General features: G+C 31.8%; 1 protein-coding gene across 1 annotated transcript; it reads left to right on the top strand.

Moving 5' to 3' along the window:
* The first annotated feature begins 2,391 nt into the window (after positions 1-2,391).
* LOC124846744 (binding partner of ACD11 1-like) lies at positions 2,392-6,607 on the top strand. Its single transcript, XM_088114406.1, has 5 exons — positions 2,392-2,546; positions 3,789-3,892; positions 3,988-4,063; positions 5,702-5,782; positions 5,856-6,607. Exons 1-5 carry the CDS (start codon positions 2,541-2,543, stop codon positions 6,426-6,428), a joined length of 840 nt encoding a protein of 279 aa, XP_087970532.1. The 5' UTR covers positions 2,392-2,540; the 3' UTR covers positions 6,429-6,607.
* The last annotated feature ends 4,163 nt before the right edge of the window (positions 6,608-10,770 follow it).

Raw genomic sequence — 10,770 nt, 5'->3', positions numbered from 1 at the left:
TGATTAATAAAGACTCGTATAAAAGACTAAAGGTATGCATACAAGTAGAAGAAGACTTACATGCCACAAATAAAAGAAAAAGACCACGAAAAAGGGCTAAAACTCAAGTTACACAAGCAAAGAAACTGATTAGTCCAAATTAAAGAGCTCATCACAAGGATAAATCATCCGATCTCAGTTCTTCAATCAAACGAGTAGAGAGGAAGAACTCCTAGAGAGAAGTTTGAGAACTATACTAAGGTGTTTCTAAAGAGATGATATATTTTAAAATAATGAAATATGTTCATAACAAAACTATTTATATTAAAACATTTTAATATTAAAATATTTGAGTCTCACTATTTTTAAACCACTGTCATTTCTAAAATGTCATTTTCTAGGTCTATACAAATTGAAAATATTAATATTGAGATATCGTTAAGATTTGATATTTTGTTACCCTTTTTTCTGTCTTTGTACATATTACATGAATAAAATAAATAGTAAGTTTCTTTGTATAATATCTCTTGCTCTTACATTTTCAAAATTTTGAAATCTTGATAATGACACATTATCATCATTTTAAGAAACTTGTAGAATGAAAAGAGAAAGAATTTCTTACTCATGGTTATTTATGAGTCATTTTAGTGGTGAAAATTTGAAAGCATAGGGAAAATGAAGGTTAATTAAAGAAAATCATACAATTGAAGGTAATTTAGTTCATACTAGCGAAAGAGTTTTCAAAGTCAATAACTACAAAAGAAGCAAATACAAATAAAACAAAAACGCAAGAGTTTTTCATCTTCATCTTATTGAAAGAAAAATAGTTACCAACACAGCCCATATGAAAAATGTTACAAATATGGTCATGTGATCATTTCATATATGTACTAACTACTTTTTGTACTTTTTAAAAACTTAAAATCCAAGTGGAGAAAGTAGTTGAAAAAACAACATTTTAACATCCTTACACGTCCAATATTACTACCACATCATTCACATACCAAAAAGAAAATATGAGGTTAATGAAAGAAAAATTATAACAAAAAATATCAATTTGAATGAAGATATAATCCCATAAAAAAAAAGAAAAAACAGAAATGAAAAAAAAACATTATTTAAAAGAAAAGAAAGCAAATTTGAAATTCAAATAAATAAGTATTAAAACAAGAAAGAGCGCTTTAAAATACTTGCTCAATACATTTTTTTTAAAATTAGGTTTTATGAAATCTTTTATAAATATATTTTATATAAAAACAAAAAGACATTTATTTATTTTTTATATTTATGAAATTAAAATTGAGATATTATTAATATTCTATATTATATTATATTTATTATATGTATATAATTAAATAAATCATAAACTTCATATAATATATCTTTTATATTTTTAAATCTCTCAAAATTTCAACAAATAATACCAGATTAATTGATTTATAATTTAAAAAACAATATTTATGTGATCAACAAAATATAAGAAAATTTACAACATAAGAAAACTCACACTTAATTTGAATGTTTAGTAATCTCATTTCAATAATAATTATATTCTATCAATTTCATTTATTTTTTCTACATAATCTTTAACTCAAATAATATTTAGTCAGTCACTAAATATTATTTTGTTTATTAAATATAAAAGTTATATGTATTTTATATAATTGTTTTTCGATAAAATATTACATAATTAATTATTTTCAACGTTTGTTACCAAATTATAAAATAAAATATTTTTTAATAATCATTTTAAATAATTTTACCACATTAGTGTACTATTTCAAACGTTTAAAAACTCGTTTCAATTTTTTAATATTGAAAAAATGAATAATCGTAATAGGTAATTACAAAAATTGTTAAATTAATAACAATTTATATTTTACGTTTATTTACACAACCCAAAATAATATCTTATTTTAAACCACTATATTTATTTTATTTTTATAAGTCAGAAGTTTAAATTATTTTTTCATTATAAGTTCTTATTTTGAGTTTTTAAAATTTGTCCTTTTCTTTTGAAACATTTGCAAAAATAAGAGAATAGATCATTTTCCACTGGAAAACTATTCTGCACAATTGAAAATTCAATTTCTCTTAAACGGAAATCTAAACTTGTCTAGTCAAAAGTCTAATTGGAAAAATAAAATTTGATAATTCATTTGAGAAATTTTATTTTATTTGGGAAAACTTTTTTTGCTTTCTAGTGTTTAAAACTTTATCAATTAAATATATTCTTACAAGATTCTGAACCTCGCAATACTGTTTTAGGACAAATAGACACTAACCCTAAATAGATCTAATTTTATAGTCTTTGTTTTAATAGTCAGTCACGGAAAGTCAAAATCTTACATATCCTAACGCGGTTTGCATGCCTTGCTATACACTCCATGGCACTCGCACGTGGGAATCAAATCCGGCACGTGTTTCCAAGTCTTCTCACTGAGACAGATAAATCAGAATACTAACCTTTCTACCGTTTTTTCTTAGCTGAACTCTTCTCCCTCTCTCTCTGTATCTATCTACCTATCTGCGGCGGTTTCTGGTCACCGGAGATCTCTACGATGTCGGTGAGTTCCAATCGCATCCGTATTATTATTTGACAATCATTTCCGTATTTCTAAATTTCTCTCTCTCTCTCTCTATGAAATGTGCGTACTGTATGAAACACTGCCACCGCTGTATAAATTTCGGTATGTGGAGCAGGTTCCGTACTTTTCGCAAAGCTAGTTCAGTTTAGTGTAAACGCGGAACAGTAGATCCGTCTTAGTTTAATTTTCTTTGAAACCGTGCTGTCTGGGTAGTTCTTGTGAATTTATTATGTGTTATTAATATTTGGCATTTGGATTTGGAAAGTTCTGTTTTGGTGCGGAGGTTTGCTTTATTGTATCTTGACTTCGGAGAGAAATTGCAATCTATCGGACTAATGAACTTTATGTTAGTTGATTTATGTTCTAGATGTTCTTAGGCTACTGTTCTGTAGTGTGTGGTATGATTTTCATTTAAGAGTTTCTAATAATGATATCTAATTGATACAATTACAGATTCTGGAGAGATTTATCTTGAATGTTTTGATTGAAATTTCTATGTTTCGTCTGCCCTGCACTAATGTTCCCCTTAAAATGGATTGAATAGCATCGCTAAGGTTAAATGGGAGGATTGAATAGCGGGATTAAACAAGATGCTATGTTTTTATTCAAACTTGTTTAATAATTGTTTCGATACATTTATCTGATAGGTAAAGAGTGAAGAAATATATTAGTAATCCTTGTAAAGTGGTGACACAAATGTATACTTTTAAGAATATATCATATCTCTTTACCTAGCTGATTAAGCTGTGTGTAGTTTATGTATTGATAGGGGTTGGTTCAGGTGACTAAGATTTCTGTATTTATTCCTCATTTGTTTTTTAACCTTTTTTTAAATCAGGATTCTCCGTTTTCCAAATTAAGTTTGTTAAATGTTGAACTCTCCCACCTAAGTTATGTCCCCCTTTCTGACCTTTTATGCAAGATCGGGTTAATATGTGAATGGTAGTTATAAGGGGCAATTATGAACATTTAAAAATGAATGAGAGAATTGAAAGCTTAATATTAGTTATTATTATATGTATATTTCTTTTTATCATTACTGGTGGTCTGAGGCGGCATCACAATGGAAGTTTCCATTTTTAGGAAATGTGCTTCAGTAGTAAGTAATGGTATATGCTTTGATTGTGTCCTAAACGTGAGATTTCTGAATACGTGTGCATATAAGGAGGTGGGTTCTCCGTGCTGTTTTAACCTTTTAGTATTACATTATTTTCTTTCCAGATCAAAACTATTAAAGTCAGCAATGTTTCCTTGGGAGCAACTGTGCAAGATATTCAGGAATTCTTTTCCTTTTCTGGTGATATTGAATATGTTGAAATGCAGAGGTCAGTAAGTTGCTTTGTTTGGTGTTTTAGTCCTTTTTGTTGTGTTTTACACTTTAGTTTTATTATACAAATTGTAATTTTATATATTAATGCAGTTATGATGAACGGACACAAATTGCCTTTGTTACCTTCAAGGATCCACAAGGTGCCGAGACTGCAGTATTATTATCGGTAATCTGCCTGTCATTTGTCACCAGTTAGAGTATTTTTGTGTCAATTTTCAAACACGATTCTTTATAGGGTTATTGAGTGTGGCAAACAACTAATAAAGTTGTCCTGTATTGACAACCAAAACACCTATATTCATTATTAAAAGTTGAAGATTCAGGATTGCATGTCATTATGCAACATGGACTGACAGTTGGATTTAAAGCAAGATAATGCAGTATGAGCAACTTACTCAAAAGAATAGATTATATTTGATAATTTCAGAACCATGTTGTGTCACATGTTTCAAAACATTTCACTTTAAAGGCTTTTGAAGATCCTCTTTTCTTGAATTTCTATAGCATATGTTGGTTAATCTTCAATCTGCCTGAATGTTTACATTTCATTGTTTTAATGTGTGCTAAAATTCAAAAGCATCTTTGATTTTTTCTGTCTGCAACATATGTGTCTTGATTTCACATATGTGATTATTTCAGTGTTATTGTGTTACTGTGTCCCAACATTCAGAAGTTTGTTCATTTTATATTTTCAAGTATTTTGGATTTTTTGCTGTCTGCAAACATATGCGTGTTAATTTTGAAGCTTCGTATGAAATGTCATTCCCATTCATTTCCCAGTACAAAGTTAAATGTTTTGAAAGAAGCTGGTTCTGATACTGATACCGATGCCAGTGCTTGTTTACATTAATTATCCATTGTTTCATTTTGTCAACAATAAATGGTTCATAGTAAACCTCTTTCTTATGTAAACAATTTTTCCTATCCTGAAAGTTTGGGCTTCCTTTTACTATTATTTTCAGTAATCTTAATGGATTTGTATGTTATATTATTGATTCATGGGAATGTTCTGGAAACGTTTCCTTATCTGCTTTTGATAACTACTGGAACTATTTTGGAAATTTTCATCATCTTTCAAGATTATTGATGCTAATGGTGACTTGTTTTTCTTGCGGTCCTAGCGAATAAGCTGTCTTAGCAAATAAGCTGTCTTATTTATGGGTGATTCTGTGTAGCAATTGAAAAGAAAATACTACGTGGAACTCAGAGGTGGTATGATTTTGCCTCTGTATGGAATGTGTGTAGTTTTTATATTTATTAGGACTACCATAATATTATGATAGGTTATACCCGGAGTTTAAAACATTGTTCATCACCTGCTACATTGGTAAATGTTTATTTTTTCCCAGTAGTCATTGAAACATGTTATAATGTCATCTAGTCCATGTGAGATCTTCAATGAGTGGTCTAACAGGAGTCTAATAACAGTGGCATAATAGTCCCAAAGAACCTGACTAGGATAGACTCAGAGTATCTTAGTAAGTGGATTTATACTTAACTTCACAAAACAGGTTTGCAAGATAAGCATTGCACCCAACTTATATATCATAATTTGATCTTATTTCTAATTGACATGGGATGTCCAACATACTATATAATTAGCCCCTTAAATGACATCAAATTGATCAATGAAGAATGAAGGGGGTGGCATTAAATTTCATTGATAAATGGAGAAGCAATGTGATGCCAAATGTTCCCTTGTACGTCTATGGATAACTAAAATGGGTGTATATTTGTTCCTTTAATGTAGAATTTTATATAGCCTGAGGTCATATTAAAATTTAACCAAGTTTCAATATTTCAGGGAGCAACTATTGTTGATTTGTCAGTTAAAATAGCACTCGATCAAGATTACCAAATTCCACCTGCTGCCTTGGCATCATCTGTAAGCTTTGTAAAGATCCTCTACTTATAAAGTACCTAATGATTTTGCCTAACAACTATGTGATATTTTTCAGGCAACACAGCGTAATGCTCCTGGTGGTGCTGACTCTGCTTTACGGAAGGCAGAGGATGTGGTCACCAGCATGCTTGCGAAGGGTTTTATCTTAGGTAAGGATGCTGTTAACAAAGCAAAGACTTTTGATGATAAACACCAGTTATCTTCAACAGCTTCAGCAAAAGTTACTTCTTTTGACCAAAAACTTGGGCTTAGTGAAAAAATAAGTGCTGGTGCTTCTGTTGTAAGTGGTAGAGTACGAGAAGTGGATCAAAAGTTTCAGGTTTCAGAGAAGACCAAATCAGCATTTGCAGTTGCAGAACAGAAAGTCAGTACTGCAGGATCTGCTATAATGAAGAATCGATATGTGCTCACTGGGACTTCTTGGGTTACTGGTGCTTTTAATAGGGTTGCCAAGGCAGCTGAGGATGTTGGACAGAAGACAAAAGAGAAAGTGGTACATGCAGAAGAGGAACAGAAGCGAAAAGTAGAAGACCAATATGCACAGGTCCTTTCTGACTCCCCGAAAGCAGCTGCAACTAGCGATCTGCACTCTTCCAAGCCTGCTCCTGCTCAGGGTTTGATCCTCTGATTTGCTTCTTGTACATACCTTCTTTGAAACTCTTGCAAATTGTTTCCATGTGAACCCCACCCTTTTATCTGATTGAAATTAATGTAACACTGGTTTTACTCGTTAGATGCACAATTTTGCAGTTGTTTCTTACTTCCATAAGCAAGATAAAATGAATGATCTGAAATGGTTTGTTTCCACGGTCTTGCCCGCTCCCCCCATCTGTTTGGTAGCATAATAACTTTGGCCGTTCTTGTGCTTCAATAAGTATATTTGGGTGAACTCGTGCAAGAAAAGGTATATTTGCTTTAATCAAATGTGGACTCTTTATATGCCAACTAAATTACCGGCTGAATATCTGAAGTACCCGCGCTATGTTGTTTTTTTTTAATTCAAAACAAGAAGTTAGGGTTTGTTGGCAAGTTGAAGATGTAATAACGGTGGAAATGATAGACAGAAGGACTAGGTTTTATGAGACTGTGATATGGGCAAGATACGGGTTAAAATTATACTAATAAAATTGAAGTCGAACAATCTTCCTTGGCCCTATAGACTTTGGTACAATCTTCCTACTATTGAGGTCGAACAATTGACTACATTCTTTAATAAACAATATTTTTAAGTTAGGCAAAAATATATAGCTTAGTAAAATAATAGATATAATCTTTTAAGGGCTTAAATATGTTTGTAAAATTTTAACGCAATATTGAAATTTATTCATATTCTAAATTTTGATTCATTTTAATTTTTTAAATTTAAAAAATAAATAAATAAAAGGATATAAAAAAGTTAATTCAATTAGTTTAAGATAATTATATTTATTTAATTTTAAAGTTTGTGAGTAAAATTTTTAATTTTAATCAAAGTTAAAAGAAAAAAATATATTTAATTTAATTTTTTTAACTACTTACTGATATTGAAAAAATGAGGAGAAAATGATAGTACGTGGTGGAGGAATATTTTAGTGTTGGTTTAGAGATATATGGCTAGATATACGGTTGTAAAAATCATAAGAATCACACTATGCGAATCGTGATTGCTTTTATTTAGGATTGATTCTATCAATCCTTGATTGACTCGTCTCGATCTTCAATCAGGATTGATTTATCACAACTTTCAATTAAGGCTAACTTGGTCGGCTTTTGATTAGGGCCATCTCATTAGATCTTCAATCAGAGCTAACTCATTAGGCCTTCAAGCGAAGCTGACTTGACCAACATTTGGCTCAGGCCAACTTAATCGACCTTTGCCTCGAGTCGGCTTAGTTGACCTTCACCACGGACTGACTTAGTTCCTAACCGACTCAGTCGACCTTCAAACCAGGCCGACATAGTTGACCTTCAATCCAAGTTGATTCAGCTTGAACTTTGACCCATACCGACTCGACTTGAACTCCAACTTGTGTCAACTTGGTTTGAAATTTGGCCTGACCAACTTGACTTAAACTCTGACCTGGGAAACCTTGGCTTGAACTCCAACTTGGAAAGACTTGGCCCGACCTTCAACCCAAGATGACTATGTTTGACCTTTTATTTGGGATGACTTGGCTTGACCTTTAGTCTTGGCCAACTTGTCTCGATCTTCAGCTCAGGCCGACCTATCTCGATCTTCAGCATGAACAAACATATCTTGACTTTTGACATAGATCGACTCAGCTTGATTCTTTGATCTTGACCAACTCAACTACAACTTCAACTTGGGTTGACTCGACTATATTGATAACGTTGATTTTAATGTGTTTTGATGCGTTGATTTTAATGAATAAAATCAACTTTCCCTAGCTTTTATCTTGTTTAATCCTCATGTTTATTGTGTTTTTGGATTATTTGGTGTTTTGGTTATTTAATGCTTGTTTTACCTTTAATTTCTATTTTGATGTGTTAATTAAGTGAATAGGAAATACTTTTGGTGGAGGAAAACAAGTGAAGACTTAAGCATGTTTTGGACAAGAAAAGATCATTTTAGAGAAAATACCAGCATTGGGCGCTGTTGGAATCAAGCCCAGTGCTACAAAATCAACAACCAACAAATGTTGTAAGGGAGATGGCGTTAGGCAGTAGATACATGGCATCAGGCGCCACATGCAAGAGAAGTTATCAATGTTGGATGGTGGTTCTGCAAAGACCACTATTTTGTGTTTTATTTGGTTGTGTCGGGTGGTATTAATATGGCACGGGCAGTATCAGTGCTGACATGTAAAAAATGGGTATTTATACATGTCTTTCACAAGAGTTTTAGGTATTCCTCATTTTTCACAATAGAGAAACACTTTAAGAGCTTGGGAGAACCTCTTGGAGATTGCTAAGGGTGTTGGGAAGCTCCGCCACTCTTCCTTGGGTCTTTTCCTTCATTTATGAAGGTTTTTTCCCTTTTGATGTTGGAGATGAAGATGGACTATGAATGAGAGATATGGATGTGAATGTGGAGCGTAAATAGAGTTTGGAGTAGTTGCTTAGTGTCTTGGAAAAAGGTTTTCCTTTTTTTCTTTGGTCTAATTTTATGATGTTAATAGATATGTTTTTCTATTTCAATTTTAATATTCTATGTGCAACTTGTCGTTTTCCACTAACATCTACCTAGACTGATTTGGCTGAATCTCCATCTTAAGTCGACTTGACTTAATGTTTGCTCTAGACTAATTCTACTCGACCTTAGACCTAGGTTAAGTTGAATCTAAATTCAATCTAAATTTAATTAAGTTTATATTTAAAATATGAAATATGAATTTGAATTTGAGATAAATCCATTTAAATAAATTGAAAGTAATATAAATTTGAATTATTATAAATTGAATCTCAAAATTTAGATTTTTAGCCACCCTTACATTATACTCTCTTTTTCTTCTTTTTCTTTCTTTTCACTCTTCAATTCAAACATACTCTAACATTATTTTGTAGAATACACAATCATTCGCCCTAAAGTTACTATGAATAAAAAACTAGATAAGTTTCAATTAAAATAATTAGATCTTTCTTTAAAATATATAACCTTTTGGTCTTGAAATATAAGGTGGCGAAGAGATTGGATAGGCTCCAACATATGATGCAACAACAAAATTTGTTACAATATATGTTTATATCTGCATGAAAATGAAAAACTAGACTCAGTTCTATATCAAGAAAAAGAAAAAAAAATAAAGGCATTAATATATACAATAAAGTGTACAACTCAAATTCCAACTTTATAAGTTTTGCAATTTTGTTTTCTATTAAACAATCTAATTCACCATTTAGCTTGTGTTTGTTTTTGGAAGTGGACTTGAAGAGTGGATTTCAATTGATTTTGAGAGAAAAGAGAGTTTTAAGTTGGGTTATTTGGATTAAGAAAAGATAACAATGTTTTAAAAGAAATAAGAAGAAAACTTATGAAAATTAGAAAGCAATATGATTGATGTGATAGATTACAAAATAATGAATTAAATAAGTGATATGACCATCTTTTACCTCTCCTTCCCTAATCGACGTTTTTTCTGTGCCACCGATCAGACCTCTTTAAAGATGACTAACTTGTGAGACATCATCCATGGATTATTCCCAATATGTTGGTTGACGTCCATGTAAACACATCTTTGTTTTTTAGAAGCATAACTACTAACATTTGCTCGAGTGCTTGACTCATATCACAACTCAACTTACTGACCTGATTATTTGATCGGCCTATCTTCAGATCCTTGATCTCTCCTTGAGGCTCCATTCTATCGATGGTGTTCGTCCTATGATCAAAATCTATCATTGTCACTTTTGATCGGTGAACCTTCCAAGGGCATCAGTAAGGTGTTACCTTTAAGCCAACATATAACACTCTCAAGCTATTTTCTAGTTTGCATGCATCTTGCATATTTTCCTTTGTGAGATGCAAATTTCATGGCCAAGTGTGGTATGGACACTATTGCTTCAAAAACATTCAAATATGGTCGACCTAACAACATATTGTATGAGGTATTGACTTTTTCCAATAGATAATGTACTCGCTCCTCTCAGTTGTCCATCCTAAATCGATCTGTGTCCATAGGTCTAGGTAAGTGTGGGTATCAACCTATTTGCCTAAGAATCCTACTATCTACTCATCATAGGACACAATTAGATCTTCCAATATAAGATTTTGAACAAACTTCCTAGGTCAACTAACACCTTGTTGATCTTATACTTAACTAGCTTGATTGAGATAACCATGTGGTCATCCTGATTAGGATACGGAGTTTGGAAGTTCTCATCGGTGAATGTGATTGGAGGCATGTTTTTTACTTTTCTCTCGGCCAAGTGTACTATTTTGAGCTCTCGGACATGTCTCTTTTGTGTCAAGTTGAAGGAGTTGTCTCCTGCAAATCTTCCAGATATAGTGTTTATATGCCTTCTTAGTGGGT

Source organism: Vigna umbellata, chromosome 4 (genome assembly GCF_029865625.1).
Source record: "Vigna umbellata cultivar VRB3 chromosome 4, Vumbellata_1.0, whole genome shotgun sequence".
Classification (NCBI taxonomy): Eukaryota; Viridiplantae; Streptophyta; class Magnoliopsida; order Fabales; family Fabaceae; genus Vigna; species Vigna umbellata.
Note: the sequence above shows the minus strand (reverse complement) of the source record. Positions and strands in the feature narration are given on the sequence as shown.